The sequence below is a fragment of the Cyprinus carpio genome, chromosome B2 (assembly GCF_018340385.1).
Source record: "Cyprinus carpio isolate SPL01 chromosome B2, ASM1834038v1, whole genome shotgun sequence".
NCBI lineage: Eukaryota > Metazoa > Chordata > Actinopteri > Cypriniformes > Cyprinidae > Cyprinus > Cyprinus carpio.
Genome location: NC_056598.1, coordinates 24,450,619 through 24,470,175, shown reverse-complemented (window position 1 = coordinate 24,470,175; position 19,557 = coordinate 24,450,619). Strand labels below are relative to the sequence as shown.

General features: G+C 36.4%; 1 protein-coding gene across 3 annotated transcripts in view; it reads left to right on the top strand.

Annotated features, from left to right (window-relative positions):
• Window positions 1-3,329: 3,329 nt before the first annotated feature.
• The window catches only part of LOC109050183 (disco-interacting protein 2 homolog C-like), a 35,092-nt gene continuing 18,864 nt past the window's right edge, over window positions 3,330-19,557 (top strand). For 2 of the 3 annotated variants that reach the window (XM_042718759.1, XM_042718758.1), the window contains exons 1-5: window positions 3,330-3,758; window positions 17,564-17,635; window positions 17,719-17,823; window positions 18,877-19,002; window positions 19,092-19,271. In XM_042718759.1, the coding sequence (XP_042574693.1) occupies window positions 3,680-3,758; window positions 17,564-17,635; window positions 17,719-17,823; window positions 18,877-19,002; window positions 19,092-19,271 (562 nt within the window). In that variant the 5' untranslated portion in view covers window positions 3,330-3,679. The remainder of the gene's footprint in view (window positions 3,759-17,563; window positions 17,636-17,718; window positions 17,824-18,876; window positions 19,003-19,091; window positions 19,272-19,557) is intronic. The other variant, XM_042718760.1, reaches the window with a different exon arrangement.

Below are 19,557 nucleotides of genomic sequence, written 5' to 3'. Positions count from 1 at the left end.
ACGGTGGTCATTTGATAGCCTATTAACCCTAATCTGAAATGAAATAACAGCCACACCTATGAAACAAATAAGTAGAAAGACTCTGAAAGTATCTTACGGGTGTATGATAGCCTACTTGTACTTTTTCATTTTCAACTTGATTTTTAAACATTCAGTAGGCTATTATCAGTAAAGGAATTGTCATCAGTGCCATCTAAAGCTAAATAGCCTAAATATAGCCTATAAAATATATTTTGGAATTTGCCTTTAGAGCGGTGAGAGAGTTGACAATTTAAAGTGATTTAGACATTAACATTTTATTATTATTATTATTATTATTATTATTATGAAAGCAATTGAATTACAATAAAGTTCAAGAATTTACTTGTAGAAAGAAAAAAACTGAAAGGAAAAGAAGGGAAGGCTAGCTATTGTTGATATGCTTGATAGCGTTTTAAAAAAGAAACAAACAAATAAATATACAAGTAAAAAAAAACATAACATAAGTTTTCCTTTGTAAAATTCAAGCTTATTAAATTTTATCATATATATTCAGTGTTGGGGAGTAACTAGTTAAGATACATGTAATGGAATTACATAATTTATATAGTCTACAAAATAAATGTAGGCTAACTGTAATCTGTTACAATTACTGAGAAATGGTTTAGTACACTTATGAAAGCGTTAACGATTACAAAGGGGGTTACATTTAAATATTTGATACAGATTTGATTGATTTCTTTCCCAAATTGCAATGACTGCTCTAAAATATGAGACACCAGTGTTTCAGGAGTTCAGTACCTAGAACTGGAGACATGTTTATTTAATATTGTTTTATTTCCTTTTTGGTTTTATGTATATGCTTTCATATTTTAAGATTAGGCCTAACTTTTTTCCCCAAAGCATTGATGCCTGTCATCTTAGCTACACAAAGATAAGATTTGATTTTAAAAACAGTATCATATAGCTATTAAACTTGAAATGAAATGATTATAATCTTAATTCAAGTGACAGTGAAAGTCTGACAGTAATCAGTGTTGAGTCCTACTGTAAGGTTAACCCTGTCTGGTTTCAAAGTTTCAAAATGATACTATAAAAGTAATCAAATATAATCAAAAGGTTACATTTTAAATAGCTTGTAATCTGCAACCTGTTACATTTTCAAATTAACATTCCCAACACTGTATCTTATTATATGTTATATATTTTCCAAATAAAAGAAAATGAGTGGTAGGAGAGTAGTCTGAATTGGGTTCTAGCATCTTGTGCCAGTTCACATTGAACTCACTGCGCCAGCCGCAAGCGTTTCCAAGTCAACGGGTTCGCATCAATTGGTTCGCTATTCTGCGTTCCAACGTCTTGTGCGTGAACACCGCGTTCTGACCCATCTTTCCTGTGCGCTCGCTCATCTGTTCAGATGATGTCCTGTGAGGACAGCGATTGGCTCTTATCTCAGACCTTCCCCGAGGTGATAGGATGAGTGATTAACACACTCAGTTAGTAACCTCTACAGTGAACTTCCTTCCACTCCGAGTAAAAATGTAACACCTTCATCGTTTTGTAGCCCCTCAAGTGAGACACACTTTTCGTTGGTGGTTGGAGAAGAAAAAAAAAACCTTTACGAATAAAACGTTAATGATATAAAAGACGTTTCTATGTTTTTGTTTTGTTTCTATGTTTTCCAGTTTAATGGAATTATTCTGTTTAAAACAATGTAAACTGTTCCCAGTGAAACTGTCGAGGTGGATTATGTAAATGAAGTCGCTGTGATTGGTCAAACTATTGCGTTCAGGTGTTTGCGTCATTTCTGATCTAAGCATTTAATTTAATCTGTGCATAATTTACAATTTCACTTATTTAACCCTCATGGTCGTGATTTTACTGTCTTTATTTTTGAATTTCCTGCTACTGTTACTAAATCTGTACCAAAATACTGTATAAGTGAAGAGTCATCTCTTACTTTAAATGAAACAGACCTTCAAAAGTTTAATTTTAGCTTTCCACAGATCTCCATGGATGCTTTTGTCACATTTACTGGTACAAGTGCAGTGCTGTTGCCAGATTTAAAGTTCATCAACTGATGTGGTGTTTCTGTCCCACAGGCATGTATGTGCAGTGTTTAATGGTTCCTCTGAGGTGGTTATTACTGACTGGTTCTCGGCTATTGGTTTTATGTTGTGTGTTTCTCTCAAGGATATTAGGTAGGCCTTGGAACATATGCATAACTTGCTTATCACAGGTAATAACTTTTCATGGGAAAAACTTAAAATAGACAAGCACTCCATAAAATAGTTTGCTGTCCATAATACAGCCCATGTCATTGTAAAGACTGTAAGTCTATCCCTCCCAGCTTTGGTTTCATCCTTCGTAAAATTCAGTATGGCGTCAACCCTGACTAGGTAAGAAAGGAAATAATGTGGTTTGCTGTGGTTTAAATGAATGTTAACTTGTTTAGTAGGACCTTAGTGACCTTAGTGAACCCATGTCAGAAGATGTTTACTATGTTTACATAGTCTGTGCAACACATTAAGTCATTTTTGTTTTAGGATTTTGTAACATAGCTATCTAAGCAACTGGAAAAGTCATGAGAAAGATGAGAGATGCAGAGGTGTTTTGCAGAATAAAAAACAAATGAATCAGAATGTATGAGCTTTATTCACCAACTATGCTAGCACACACAAGGAGTTTGGCCAGTAATGGAAGACACAACAGCTAGAAATTGAATAATAAAATAAAATAAAAAAATGGGGGGGGGGGGGGTTAAGTGACGTGCAGAGAGACAAAGACACAAGATCAGTGCAAGATCACAAGATCAGTAAATTAAACAATCTTTTCCAAGCTGATTTAAAGATGCACATTTTGGCTATAAAAGATTTGCTCTTGGATTTGAATGCTTTGCGTTCATACCACCGCTCACCAGCAGGAGGCATCATAACCACTAAACATTTTAATAGTGTAGTAAAAGAATTTCGAACAAAATAAATAATATTATATACCAAATATACAAATAATAATAATAATATCATTTTATTATATATAACCCTGACATAGGCTGACAAAAAGTTAATAATTATTAATATAAAATATTAACATAATAAAACGTGTAACATAAATAAAGTAGCATACTTTTCTCTTTTGATAATAAAAATGTTTAATCACTGTAATGCGTGAAAAATGTAACTGAATCGTGAATTATAATTTTATGCGCTTGCTTACACTATTATCTCGTAAAATAGGTGAGAATCTTTATATTAGGTTATCCTTCAAAATTTGACGCAGAAGGAGCCGCTGTGCCCCCCTCATTCACCCGGGGTGTGTTTGATGGCACTGTAGGTCGTTGTATCTTCACACAGCTGCCGCTTTCCGTTACAGCCGGTGCGCGCGCGCACTGTCGCTTTCCACTGCGTTTGAACGAACACCGAGGTCACGTGAGCGAGACGGCAGCGGCGGGCACGGTGGCACCGCAGTGGATACACGGGCAGCTTCGCTCCTGTGCACCACAACAATCTAGGATCAGAAGGAAGCCGAGCGAAACCGAGAAAACGCGCCCGGTGATGACGGGTCTCAAGTAAAGCGTCTGCTCGCTGTCCATCCGCGCTCACACTCATGCGGTCTATTTTTGCACCGTGAAATACACGTTTGACACCGTGTGCTCGGGAGACACAGAGAGGCACCGAGGCTCGGATGTGTTGGAGTCGCAATGGCAGACCGTGATTCGTTACCGCTGCCGTTGGAGGTGCGCGCGCGGCTCGCGGAGCTCGAGCTGGAGCTGTCGGAGGGTGAGTAGTTGCCCGTTTTTCCGGTCAGAGAGGGAGAAAGTGAACGACAGGAGGAGAGATGAAAGGGTCAGCGCGCTCAATACATGTATCAGATTTAAGTGAGCGCGTGTTTGCAGAACCGGACAGAGCGGTTCCGGTGACCTTGGATGAGGACAGAAATGTGTATTTTAAGACATTATAACACACTTTCGATACGTTGCTATTGGGATGTATAAAGGGGGATGTGTCTTTTGGAATTTAAAGTCTCTCTCTCTCTCTCTCCCGCTCTCTCTCTCGCGCTCTCTCTCTCTCATATTCCGTTTCCATTCTCCGTTCCAGTGAGCTGTTCATAACACAGCCACCGCCTTTGTGAATATATAGGGCACTTAAATCAGTTATAAGTGAAGCTGGTATGTGTACAGCATTGGGGCATTCGTCTGGCTTTCCTTTGTTGTGCATTTTGCAAGTAATGCGCTTGGTCATGATGTTTCAAACCCCCAGTGCATTTCTCTCACTCTGTGATATTTCATGAGAAGCCCATGTGATATGAGATACTCCTGTCGTAGTTTTCTGGTCACACATATTGTAAGGAATATTAAATGCACAAGCAAGCAAGTAAATATATATGCAAGCAAGCAAATAAACAGAATTCAGGATGATCGTAAAAGCACAGCATTTTCATGGGGGCCAGTGAAAATGTTTTATGACCACCATGAATTTTGACCAGGCTTGACCTGGCTTTTCAAACTTTTATTCCAAGAACCCCCCCAAATATAAGGAGATCTCTTTGAGGGACCCCTTTCCTAAACTAAATTGATCTTTAATGAAGCTTTATATATTTATGTACAGTATAAACGGACCTTATTATAGTGTGAAAAACTTAAGACGTGATATTGAAAAGTCTAAAATTATTTCCTTTTAATTTTCATGGTACTAAAGCTAAAATTATTAAAATATTATCTGCAAAATATTTTATTGTATTAAGTTAACGTGTGTATGTGTTTGTATATATATATATATATATATATATATATGAGAGAAAGAGAAACATCTTTAATGATAATTGCATAATTGCATAATAAATATCTTTCCATAGAAGCTTTACAGAAAAGCTTATGAGCAAACTAAAAACTGTGTTGAAACTATTTTTGAGCACATGTACATTGCAAAGAAGGAGAGTTGAGAATGTAGAAATAGATGTATAATAAAATTATGTGAAGATGCATATTGTATAAAAACATTTTCTCTATTATTATTATTATTATTATTTTCACTGACCCCCTAGAAGTCTCCCTGGGGGTCTGTGGACCACATTCTGAAATCCCCTTCCATAGAGGTACAAAGTCTGCCCCACTTTTTGGACGGTGTCAAGGAGAGATAGTTGTATTTCTTATTCCTGCAATGTGAGAAATATGTTTTTACAAGTACAAATATTCCATGTAGTTTCTCATTTCTAAGCTGCTAACAAAAAAAGTAAAACCCCGCTTTTCTAATAATTATACAAGGATGAGAAAATAGTTTAGAATAGTTTCGGATGAATGTCACACCAATGCTGTAATGAGTGAAGACTTGACCCGGTTCATGAAGACAGTGGTGCCACATGGTCAGTGAGTGCAGAAGGGTGTCTGTGTTTTGTGGTTTATGTTTCATGTAGATTGCATCATTCCTTCTAACAGAGAGACCCAGAGAAGGATGATTCCCCTTATTAGGCCACATCTGCTGCCGTCCCTGTGTGCATGAGACAGCGCTCTGTTATTTTGTGTACTTCAATCAGATTTTAAATAATCCATCATGATGTTTGTTCCAACACAAACAGTTCAGGAGTTCAGAATGTTCCCATTGACTCCTGACCCGGTCCAGTGAAACGGGGTAGGATATTTAAGGTGGAAATATTTCCCAGAGTACCTTACGTTTTGGAGCTTGTGCATATACATCAGATGTGCTTCAGTAAATTAGCATATGTGACATGTGCATTCATAAGCTTGTCATATATTACAATATCCTATTTGTGTGAATGGATTGGGGCATCTGTTGTCACTGTTCTGTTGCTTTTGCTTCTGGCCTAGTTTCCACGCATGCTGTCATTTGATTGGCTTTCTTGCCACAGGCAACTGTTTCATTGGTTCACAGTCTCTCATGCTGTATTCGGATTGGCTCTGCGGACAAAAGCTTATGGGGGTGGAAGAGTCATTCTGGAGGATTCCAGAATGTAATCGTGTATTTATGTGGTCTGATTTTGATAACTGACAAGTGTCTGTCATAGTTTTATTAAACCGATGATATGACTTATTTTTAAACAAACTGTTTTAATAATGTTGCTGTTTCTGGTTTATTATGGATCCAAAAAAATAATAATTCTGATTCTGTATATTCTATTAATTTATCCTAGTTGAGCAGCTTTGTTGGAATGATTGCAAACAGGAGGACTGTGTGTAAATATGGGTGTGTTAGAATGACATTTTTACCTGTGTGTACAGGTGTCAGCACTGGCACAATTATTACTGTTTACATGTGGGATTCTGTGGGGCATTAAGGTGTTACAGCAGGACTCATTGTATTGGCAATGAAAAGGAAAAATACGTTATACACTTGTAAAAATAAAGGTTCTTGGGTAAATAAAGGTTGGCATCTTATGGTTCTGTGAAGAGCCTTTAACATCAATGAATACTTTCCATTAAAAAAAGGTTCTTTATAGTGGAAAAATACCTTGTTCTTTTAAGAACTGTTCACTGAAAGGTTCTTTGGGGAACCAAAAATGGTTCTTTTGCAGCATCCCTGCGATCCCCCCTTTTATAGCATTTATTTTTGAAGCATAGACACTGCATCTGAACTAGGGATCGACCGATATGCATTTTTCAGGGCCGATACCGATTATTACAGATCAAGGAGACCGATAACCGATATTTTGAACCAATATGTGTCTAGTGTAAAAATGAAAATTAATGTCAAAATTAAGAATAAAAAGGCCTCTGACAAAGACTCTCTTTAAATTATTTTAACACATCTTTAATTCTGAGAACTGTTCATAATAACAACATTAATATTAATAATAACAACAAAGATAAAAAGTGCTGGGAGCATCCATCAGCAGCATCCTATAAACAAAGTAAAACTTAAAGCAAATTTAAACAGCGACAAATGAACAAATAATGGAAAATAAATGTAATCTCTCTCTCTCTCTCATATATATATATATATATATATATATATATATATATATATATATATTTATATGTGTGTGTGTGTGTGTGTGTGTGTCATATATTTAGCATTTTATTTGCAACCCAGAATTGCATTAAAATCACACACAACCCATATTGTAATAGTTTTTTTTTTTTTTTTTTTTTTTTTTGTGTAAAATGTTTGTTTGACTGTTTATCACGGCGATACAAACTAGGAAGTATACAGGACAGCGTCATCCAGAAACGTGCAAGGTGAGATTATTGACAATTTACTTTATTTTTATAGGGTTATTAGCAGGGTGCGATTTGTGAAATAAACAGATGCTTTTGAAAAATTTTATGAAATGTTTTTAATACGACGGAAATTGTATTTAGTGTGATCTCAGTTTAATAAAAACATTGTAAGCCTACGTTAGGCCTATTAATTGTAATGATTTAATGTCCACGGTTATCCAAACAACAAATTACATCGAGAAAGCGAGCAAAGAACACAACGGAGCTTTTTGAAACTCCGAATCAGTTGAACCATTGCGTCGCAAAATGATTCACTGTTTCGAAGCGCTTCAAACGGATCGCGTATCATTTGATTCAGATCTGGACGTCAGAGCGGGTTAGCATGATGTTTTTATCCCCACCGGGGATAAAAGTTATTCAGCAGAGGCAGGGATGCATAGACCAGAAGGGGGGAAATCCCCCCCCATCCTGGTTATTAGTCAAATGAGAGAGCGCGGCCGCTAAATCAAGGTAAACTTAAATCAGGAATAGGGCTTGGGCACCAAATGGATGGGTTAAGGAGCTGCAGATCATAAAGCCGGCAAACAGTATACAGTAATCCGGACAAAGGTAAACTGCACTCCGCCTAGTTGTTAGTTTAGTAACCGTTAGTGCTAACAACTATTCACATGTACTTTTAACTAACTTATGTGTTTCAAAAGTTTAGTTAGTAGCTGTCAACCCTCCCGTTTTTTTCCGGGGTTCTCATGTATTTGAGCTCTTTTCCCGCTGTCTTCCCGTTGTAGTATTTTCCTGTAAAATATCCCGTTAGCCCTTCCATCGGACCTGTCAGTCTCTGTGCTGTTGTCCTGTTGCTACACAGTTGCCCTTCCAGCAAAACAGATATTTTTAAACCATAGTTTTGCTTAACGTTACTTGAAAGCAACCTTAGCGTGATATTTGCCTTTTTAAGATAACAGCGTGGTTGTTGTGAGAGCACAATTTCACACCAATGTAAGCAAAGTCACGTTAGACATAGCTTCACAATCTCGCTTAGTTAATGCAGCAGTTTTGTAGTACGAATTTTTGCTGTCAGCAGAGGGACAGCAACAGAAAGATGAATGTAGAAATTTTTCCGTTTTTTTGGATGAGTAGCCCAGGAAATTTCCCTTATTTTCAGTGTTTACTTAAGCTATATAAATTAATATTCAGATATTATACCTCACTTGGTCTCCGTGGTCGCGCCTCCAAGCAGGAAAGCAGTGGCAAGTTAATCCATTTTTTTTCAAAGGGCGATTATGTGTTGCGCTATTACACCCCACAATACAGCAACGGTTTACCATGGTTGAAATAGATTTTTAATTAATCAAATTAAGACACACGGCTGAGGGGGAGTATGTCTAAACACTGCGCAGTAGTCCGAGTAGCAGTAAAGGAGGCCATCAGCATGGCGGCCACGCCAAGTAATGACGTCACGACGCCCAAGCTCGCGCTTGATGCCCTTTCAGCTCTTCAAAATTGCATAATGGTAATTCTGAATCTGTATGATAAATTATTTTGCAATCATGTTAGAATAAAGCAATATTTCTCCAAATATGCGCAATTTTTTTTTGACTAAGAGCCCTAACGGAACGGACGCTGTTCAGTGAAGCTATGTGAACAACAAAAAAAAAAAAAAAAAAAACGCAGCAGACGTGAATTAATTCATTCGTGTTGCTAATCTATTCACAATATAACGTTAAGTTGGCCGAATGGTGAGAGAAGTAGGTTTGATGTGATGTGATGATCCGTTAAAGCATATCACTGCAATGACGGACATTGACCGGGAATTCACAGTATAATAACTGAACGGGGCTTGTCATCATAAATCGATTATATTTAGGTGTTTTGCAACTTCAGTGTAGTGATTTTATTGCAACTTCAGGAACGTTTACTGCATTCTTACCTTCGAGAGATAACTTATTGATGTGTGATGATGATCACTGAAGCAGCTCCTGTGCTTTCGGTGTGAGAGCTGAACATTTTCCAGCCGCGCCAGCCGTATTGATTGGCCAGGCTCGTGACTCCCAACAAATCAGACGGATGATGGGCGGGGCTTAGTCTAGGCCACAGAGCGGTGCGCTCTGACTGAGGTGGCTGGATCAGTGCCAGATCGCGCATTTCAAAATAAAATGGTTTTATCGGCAAATCAGTTTTGAAAATGGCCGATGCCGATAACAATAAAAATGCTTAATATCGGCGCCGATAATCGGCCACGCCGATAATCGGTCAACCCCTAATCTGAACACATTGCACTTTTTGTCTATATACTGTATATCAGTTGTGTTTATTGTGTGTATATTGTATACTGTGGTTCATAAGTTATTGTACATTCATGTTAAATGATAGAGATTTTTAGGTTTAACTGAGAGGGGTTATTTTTTTTTTTTTAACCATCTGCCACTTTCAGTTATGAGACAAACTTCTGGTCACTGTGACCCAGCTTACCCATCAATTACATAAAGGCTGTTTTTTAAAGTGATAGTTCAACCAAAAAGAAAGTTCTGTCATTACTCACCCTAATGTCTTTTTTCTTCCATGGAGCACAAATGGGAATGTCGTTATCATATTTTCCAAGCTTTTCTTTTCATACAATAAAGGTCTGTTTCTCACAGAAAGCTATCGTATGGCTTCAGAAGACTTGGAAAATAGTACACAAGTCATATGGACTTAATTTATGATGCATTTATGGTGCTTTTTTTCTTCTTTTGTTGTTTCTGAGGCTTGACAGCCCCTGTTCCCCAGTCACTTACTGAATGGAAAAGAGCAGAATGATCATTCTTTTGTGTTTCACAGAAGAAAGTTGTACAGGTTTGGAATGATATGAGGGTGAGCAAATGATGACAGGTTTTCTTTTTAGGGTGACTTATCCCTTTAAAGGTGAATTTTTTTATGCTAATACTTTCTCAGATTAATATGTTGAGACAACTTCTAACATTTTAGAATGAGGCTTGTGGGTTAGTACAACCCTATTTTTCTATCTGCAGAATTGTGCTGCCCATGTTGTACTAGTAAACATGACGGTTTAAAAGGGTCCTATGACGTTGCTAAAAATAACATTATTTTGTGTATTTGGTGTAATGCAATGTGTTTATGCGGTTTAAGGTTAAAAAACACATTATTTTCCATATAATGCACATTATTGTTGCTCCTCTATGCCCCGCCTTTCTGAAAAGTGTTGATTTTTACAAAGCTCATCATTCTGAAAAGTACAGAGCCCGAGAAGTTACCTGTAGGAGAAAAAAATACAATCCATGGTGACAGTTTTGCAATCCGTCCCCTCAGTTTGTAAACCGTACTCACAAAATCTTAAACTGTTCACTCGGTTTAACAAATTGTGCCTACGGAATAATAAACCGTACCCACAAATTTCCAATCCGTGCGCTCAGATTTTGTAAACCGTACCTTCGGTTTTTAAATCCGTACCCTCAAATTCATAATCCGTGCGCACGCTTTCGCAATCCGTTCCCTCGGATTTGTAAACTGTACTTACGGATTCATGCAGCAAGCTCCTAGTTAGCCTACATGTTAACATACTGTTTTATTGAATATTATTATGACCTCCCGGGCTCCGTAGAAAAGTGAGGTATATGCTGATTGGCCAACTATCCAGTGCGTTGTGATTGGCCGAATCCCTCAAGCGTGTGACGGAAATGTTATGCCCCTTGCCAATAAAACCAATAAAACCCATTACAAACAAGGCATTTGTTGCATCCAGTGGGGACATAATTACTGATTATAATGACTTATACTGTCTTTTTATGTGTTGTGCTTCGTAAACATAAAACCATGTCTGCATTTGTGATCAGAGAAACAACAAACAACAAGCGCTACTCTACAATGCTCAAAACTCGCGTTTGAATCATCAGTGGCAAATTCTTTAAATATAAAATGTACTTACAGGCTGCGAGTCAGAAGCTGTCCTTGCAAAGCTGGAACTGCCCAACTTTATAGAAACAGCCTTTGTTCCAAAGACGCATTGTAGGCTACTGGTTCAGGAAACAGTCCTCATCCTCCATAAAATGCGCAGCACACATCTGAATATTTGAGTTGAACTGTTGTAAATACAACTTAACCACTGATTTCTAGTTGTGTCCTCTTTTGGAAGGCCAAACAAAGTAGTTTCACTTTCACAATGAAACACAGCATCTCCACAACATGGCGCCGGCGGCAACAGTGAGAATCAAAGTTACACCTTCTTTCTTTGCGTAAACATTAGGGCGGCGTTATGCAAATCTTCCAACATCGTGACATAGACATGTGGGGGGGTGTTTAAAATGAGCCATTTTTAGGAGGGCGTGGTTGACTCTTAACTTTTTTTAAATAATATCTTTTTGGATTTGAAACTTTAGTCTTTGCAACTTTACAGATCTTCTTTATGCACCAAGAGCTTGTAACACTCCAAAGAGAAAATAAACATTTGAAATCACATCATATGACCCCTTTAAACTTCTGGTAGGTCACCCTGCCTGAACAGGTAGGTCAGATTTTCATAATCTCACTATAGTGGCATAGAGAGAGACAGAATGGGGTAGTGAAATATCACTTTAAAGGTGAAGTGCATACTTCACCTTTAAATTGATATTTCGCCGCCCCATTCTGTTATCATTTACTCACCCTCTTGTCGTTTCAAACCTGTGTGACTTTTATTCTTTTGTTGAACACAGATTGCTCTGACTGCAGTGACAGTGCCTGCAATTGGAGCTATCAAGCTTCAAAAACGACACAAAAGCCCTGAAGAAGCATCAAAAAGTATTTGTTTGCTATATTCCAGGTCTTCTGAGACTGTATGATACTAATTTTACACTATGTGATGAAAATGCTGAAATTAAAGTAGTTTATTGATATCTTACCCTTCAAGAGGCTGTTGTATCATTGAGGACATTAATTACAACTGATCGAAACTGGTTTTAACAGATTTTTGCTCATTTACCCCAATTGCACCTGCACATAAACATCTCAACTTGTGTTTTATCAGCGTGTTTAAGTGCGCATTTCTGACTATGTGAGAGCGAAGCTTCCTGCAGCTAAAGGAGAAGTGATGTAGTAAAAATGCTGCATTTGTAGAAAATGCATGAGAGGAGAATATAAGTCTGTGCAAGTTTCCTGCTGACATTTTGCAGTATTCTGGGGCTTTATTTAACATCACAATTTACGTAATAAATGAAATACTCAGATACATGAATGATTACATTTTGACGTTAATAACAATGAATAATGATTTCCGTCTGTTGATCACACACAATCACCATATGGCTTTAGAAGACTTGAATAAAAATAGCTCATAATTCATGCTATATTCTGCTGTATTATAATACTTTATTCTAAATTTGACGTTTGACAGCCCCAGTCCCATCCACTTTCATTATACTGAATAGAGTGACCAGGATGTTCTTCAAAAACTAATGTCTTTTGATCTACAGAAGTGAAATACAGGTTTGGAACTACATGACGGTGAGTAAATAATGGCAAAATTATTCTGTTAAGGAAAGACTCACTATCTCCAGGAGTCATATTCACCTTGAGTAAACTATTAGTAAGCCCTTCACCCTCATTTCTGCTTTCATAACCAACTCTCTACTTGTATTATAAACAGAGTCATTCTGTGTTGTTCAGCCCTAGGCACTTTGAAGCCTAAAACATTTTTTTTAGCTCGACTTGTCTTTGTCTGGCACTGTTGCAATGCTTGTGTTTGCAATTTAACGTTCTTCTGAGATGTAGTGTTATGTTTTGAATATTAATATTTTTTTATTGTTTTTTTATTAATTAATTAAATGTAATATTTTATGTTTTAATAATTAATAAATTGATGTAAAAATCCCAGTTTGGGTAACCTTGTTTCAGACTAAAGGTTCTCGGACATTCAAGTCTGCATTCAAACAGCTAAAAGGGTGAGAAAAAATTAATAAATGCTAGGGATATTTTTTTTTATTTTTTATTTTTTACTGTTCTTTCCAATGGACCACTGGGCACTTTCCAACAATAAATATTTTGTGTTGTATATGTAAATGGGTTCTCTGGGCGTGCATTTTTAATATTTAACCTCATAATGTTTATTAAGTGAACAGCTAGATGCACAACCTTTAATGCTTAATATGTGTGTATGTTTATTGGGGGGTTGTCATGGGAAGTTACTCTTTCCACAACTGCAGCTGTCCAAAAGCCTGTCAAGATGCTATTTTTATTCTCTCTCTCTCTCTCTCTCTCTCTCTCTCTCTCTCTCTCATATACAGCTTACTGCCTCAAAGATATAATCATTTCTCTTTTATTATTAGAATTATTCATGGGCGTTTTATTTAGTTGATGTAATCATAAATATTGTTGTTTTATAGAGGGAATGTTATGCTCTTTCTCTGAAGAATTCTGTTCTCTCCTAATTTCCATGCTTTTGCATTCATCTAGAGCTGCAGGCTATCTTAGAGCAGAGTGTGTGTGTGTTTGTGTAAGACGTGACCTACATACAGTTTTATTATGCTGTTTATGATGGTGTTGGTATTAGATTGGTTGGTTAAGTGCTCACCTGCTAGTCTTACATCTCTAAACGGGAAACCTGCAGAACATCATCCAAAAGTTCAGAGCATTCCTATTCTGTCTGACAGAAATATCATGCTTTTACATGAATTAAAGGATTCCTAAAAAGGGATGGATTTGGGCTTCACTTAGATTTTAAATAATTCAAATAATAATAAATGTAATAGTTTTTATCACAATGATATGATTGCAAATAGTCTACTCAGGCAGTCATGCATAATTTCATGTTGTATTACTGATCTTTTTGATTAAATTTGTGTGATTAAATCTTCTTTTCCAGTTACACTCAATTTAATCGTTTTGTTACACAACCCAGACAAAAGGTCTATGTGTGCTTTTCTTCTCTGTCGTTCTTGTTATCATTACTAGAGTGATATAAGTCTAAACTACAAACCAGCAAAAGGAAGCAATCTGCACAATCAGCCATCAATAATCAGCTTCAGTTTCAGGTCAGATGACTCTTACACCTTCAGTGAAGGTCTGAACAATGTAGCCTGTGTTTCAGAAAATCATAAATGACTATTATACTGATGTTATCATGCCTTCTTGTCATGATCATTGCCGCAGGCCAGTAAGCTGAGCTCTGAAGGAACAGCAGGTCAGCAAGTTTGACTGTGTGTCTATACTAGATTTTACAAGCTTGTCTGAGGTTGGGTAGAACCCCCTGTAGCTTTCCAAACAACCTAGATGTTGAATGTAACCTGGATTAAGCAAGATGCTGGGAGCATTCCTTGGGGCAAAATGAAAATCCATGTCAAGTGTGATGTTTGTGCTTTGGCTCTCCTAGCGGTGTTGATGGGAGTTCAAGAGAGAAGGAGTGATATGGATTTGTGAATGAATAGCTATTTTTGAATCTAAAGTGTAAGAAGAGATGTCAAAATGTTACACACTGAGCTCAGATTTACCAAAATATCAAAGTCTGAAATCAAAAGTTCCACATACTTTAAAATATAATTTATTCCTGATACAAAGCTGAATTGTCAGCATCAATACTCCAGTCTTCAGTGTCACATGATCTTTCAGAAATCATTCTAATATGCTGATTTACAATCAATGTTGGAAACAGGCTTAATATTTTTTTGAGTCATGTGATATTTTTCAAGATTCTTTAATAAATAAAAAGTAAAAGAGAACAGTGTTTATTCAAAATAGTATTTTTTTGTTATAATATACACTGCTATTTAAAGGTCTGGGGTCAGTAAATTTCTTTCTTTCTTTTTTTATTATTCAATTAATACTTTTATTCAGCAAGGATGTTGAATGATAAAAACTGATAGTAAATACTTAAGTTGTTAGAAAAGATTTCAATTTTGAATAAATGCTGTTCTTTTAAAAAAAAAAAAAAAAAATCAAAGAATTAAAAAATAATAATAATCACAGGTTCCAAAAAAATGTTAAACAGTTTCAACACTGATAATAAATCAGCATATTAGAATTATTTCTGAAGGATCATGTGACACTGAAGACTGGAGTAATGGCTGATGAAAATTAAGCACTGCGTCACAGAAATAAAGAATACTTTACAGTATATTAAAATAGCAAACCAATATTACAAATTGCAATAATATTTTACAATATTGCATTTTCTGTATTTTTGATCAAATAAATACAGCCTTGATAAGCATAAGAGATTCCATTACAAACATTAAAAATCTTACTGATCCCGAACTTTTGAACAGCAGTGTACATATTTTTAGAAAGTTAAAAAACTCCAAATATTTACCTTTTGAAACATTATAAATGTCTTTACTGTTACTTTTGATCAACTTAATGCACCATTGCCGAGTAAGTTCATTTCTTTAAAAAATCAATGACTCCGAACTTTGGTCAGCCATTTTCTCTTTATGACTTTTAAGGAGTTTTAGACAAATCTTTATTGGCCAGTTTTATTGATTCGGTGTCATTTAAAAGCTCTTCTTGCATTCACCTTTATTGCTTGAGCTTTGACCTGTAGTGCATTTCAAAACCCCTTTTTCCACAACAGTAAAGAGAACTGTACTGTTGGCTCCTTTGAGCTCTGTTTAACAAGGTGTTTTCTCTCACAGATCAGGCTGAATTCACACAGCGTTCTCTGTGAACCCAAGCATGTAAATCCCACAGGGTCGACTGTTTCTGAGAAACCTTGCATCAACAATCCTCCCACGCTCATTTGCTCAGATCACATGCCATAACGTGCCAATTCTAATGATCCGATAGTCCGAAAGCCACTAAAGCATTGCGATGATATCTGCTTGCTTTCTAAATGGGGTTCACAGCCACATGTTTGTTTATTTTGACAAGCAGCCATATCTTATAAAGTGGCCATTGAGCTAGTGTTTGGTGTGTGTGTGCGCGTAAGCTCTCATGGACATGCATATGTTATCTTGGGTTTGATTATGTGCGTGTGTGTTTGCTCAGGTTTCGGGATATGCATATGTTATGTTGTCTTTGAATGTGCACGTATGTTATGTAAAGCTCAGTGCAGATTGACCTATTAATCCAGTTTTTGGCGTGACGTTTTCTGGTTTTCCCCTCCAGGTCTGTGCATGTGTGTACAATCAAATCTTCTTTTTGTTGAATTTAGAAATGTATTTAAAGTTCAGTTTTTTTCTCCCTCTGTTGTTCATAATGGAGATGGAGTCTCATGAGAAAAAGCCTCCATGTCTTCATTTCCTGCAGGTCTCTGAGGGGGCCACCACACCTATGTTGCCATGGATATCATTTGTGATATTTCTTTGGGATGCAGGCATGCAGCATGTTTAGAATTGTGTTTGTTTACTAGAATCCGTCAGCCACACTAGCTCAACACTAAATCATTCAGGAAAAGATTTGGGAATGATTTAAAATATTAATTTTAGCAGCATCCTATAAGTAATTCTGTTTTCCACTGTGTATTCTGTGTGAGTGTGTGTATGTGTTTCTGTGTGTTTGAAAAAATATTTTTTTGGGATAATTATTTTCTGAGAATATATTATATTGCAGTGTTATTAAGATTTTAATCAGATTGCTATCTGAATTTTTTTATTATTATTGTTTACTCTTGGTCACCTAAATATGTCTCTTAAAGTTGCATAATCTGGAAAATTTTTTTAATTGCAATGTGTTTTTTTTTTAATTATTTAAAAAAGCTACAGGTTTGTTGTCCTTGTTTGGAGTGCTGCACAATTTGTCCCAAAAGGTTGTGATTTAATAATAATAATAATAATAATTATTATTATTATTGTTGTTGTTGTTGTTGTTGTTTTTGTTGTTGATGAAAGTATAAAAATATAAATATATCTAATAGTACTAATAATATTGCTTGTAATATTACACCGTAAATTGAAAATCAAGTATATAATAAAAATATAATAATAATAATAATAATAATAATAATAATAATAATTTTATTTTACAGTACATCTGTAAAATTGCTAATTTAATATTTATGACTGTTTTAAATTCTTTATTTAAAGATGTTAAATCATCAAGCCGTGGTTTATAATCGCTCTACGCTATATTGTGGTTTCAGTTTTATTTCAATGCAAAAATTAATTAATTTACTGAAATTTTCTTTTAAACACCCTCTTAACTTATGCGTTAGTTGCTCTATCCATGTGTCTCATCCATAATTGCTCCTTATGTGTCAATAGCGGGGCTTCCAAACATCTTTACAGTGACATTGTTCTGTTTGGTAGGAGTAAAGTTTACATACATGACATAAAAGTCTTTCTTTTATATGTTCAAAAACCATCTACTGAAGCGTTTTGAGTGACTGGATGACTATCCAACTTGAATGCGTCTCGGAGGGCATTTACTGGCCACTGCTTCTAGATCCATGTAGAACTGCATTGTCTGATGAAAAGTGATGGGAGTTTAGTTTTGTTTTTTGTTATTTTTTAGGTGATATCACCCAGAAGGGCTATGAAAAGAAAAGATCCAAACTTTTACAAGCTTACCTACCTCACACACCAGGTAACACACACACCCTATTTTACCAAGCAGCATACGGTTTTTATTGTGTTGAGATTACATTTGTCCCACTGTGTTTGCCACAGGGGCAGAGCGCCGCATCCCTGTCACACCATCTTCATCATCTTCCTCATCCTCCCGCTACCAACGCCGACGGTCCACTGGCACAAGGGATGAACGTTACCGCTCAGGTGAGATAAAGGGCACAGATTTACACTTATGTTTCCACATAAGCGTAATAGTTTTTATACTGTACAAATTGTATTTTCTATCACCCTAAACCCCCCTCACAGAAAACTTTCTGAATTTTAAGAATTTCAAAAAACTTCATTTTGTATGATTTATAAGCTTGTTTTCCTCATGGGGACCTAAAAAATGTCGCCACAAGGTCAAAAATTTACTGGTATTACTATCCTTGTGGGGACATTTGGTCCTCATAACGTTATAAATACCAGGTACACACACAATCTGATACCCAGGAGACATAATTCAAGCTCTTTGTAGTTTATGCCATAATTCCAGCAAACAGATCAGCAGCACCAGCTGCTGCATTTGTTTCATTCCTGAATGAACCAGTTATTTGAACTATACACTACCCATGTGTCTTTCAGGGCTGATACGATTATTACAGATCAAGTGAACCGATAACTGATATATACGTCTGGTGTAAAAATGAAAATTAATTTCAAAATTAAGAATAAAAAGGGCTTTGACAAAAACTGTCTTTAAATGCTTTTTAATTATTTCATTGGCAAATCGGTTTTGAAAATTACTAATACAATAACAATAAAAAATTATTAATATTGGTCCAGATAATTGGTCTACCCCTAATTTGAACAAATCAGTTGAATGATAGGCCCACTGACTTGACAGTCAGTTAAAGGGAACAAATATAATTCCTTGATGGAAAAATTAATTTCTGTCACTAAAGTACATGTATTTTTATTACATAAACTTATTACGTAAAATTTATTACTAAAATACTGCTGTCTTTCAAGAATTATTATTATTTCATTTTTTTGCATCTGTTGTAATAAATACATTAAAGAAGGTTGTTCTGTATCAGAACATGTGATTGGGCTTAAATGTAACAAACCACTGAATAAACCCTCTTCCTAAATAAACCTCTGAACAGGCTAGAAAAAGAGCAACTCTGCTGAACTTTATTCTATACACACACATACATAGACATAAGAAGCTTTTGCACTCTTTATGCATGCATAAAAACTGTCTTTTTCTTTCAGATGTTCACTCAGAAGCTGTTCAGGCTGCACTGGAGCGACACAGTGAGAGAAAGATGGCTGTGCTGTTGCCATCCAAGCGGCAGTCGCTCATCGGTCAAACCTCCATGGACACGTACACACCTCCAGGTTTGTGTGTGTGTGTGTATGTGCATATGTTTGTGTGTAAGAGCGTCTGAGTAAGTGTGTGTGTGACTGTTCTCTCTGTGTCTCTGCAGACTCGTCCTCCGGCTCTGACGCTGAGGGCTCTCTGGGGAGGGCGGGAGGTGTAAGTGTGGACTCCTGGATCAGCAGAGCTCTCCATGGCTCACCTTCAACATCATCGTCATCATCGTCGCACAGCAACAGCTCTGCTAATGCAGCCCGACTCGCAGAGACTAACATGCACTCATACGGCAGTAAGAATGCGTGCAAATATTCACAAGGCAGTGAATAATCACAGATACTGAGAATCATTCATGTTATAAATTAGTCTTTAGGTCACAGTGAGTCAACTCAGATTTTGCTTTTAATATTACTGTAAGTGTAGGAAAAACAAGCCTTTCACATTTAATTCACTTCATATGAAATAAGTCTTTTGGGTCTTTTTAAACCTCCCTTATCAAGATCATCTAATTTTAGCAAATCGCTTTCTCATACTTAACCAGCCTCAGCCAATGAGATCCTTGCACACACTTTGCCAGT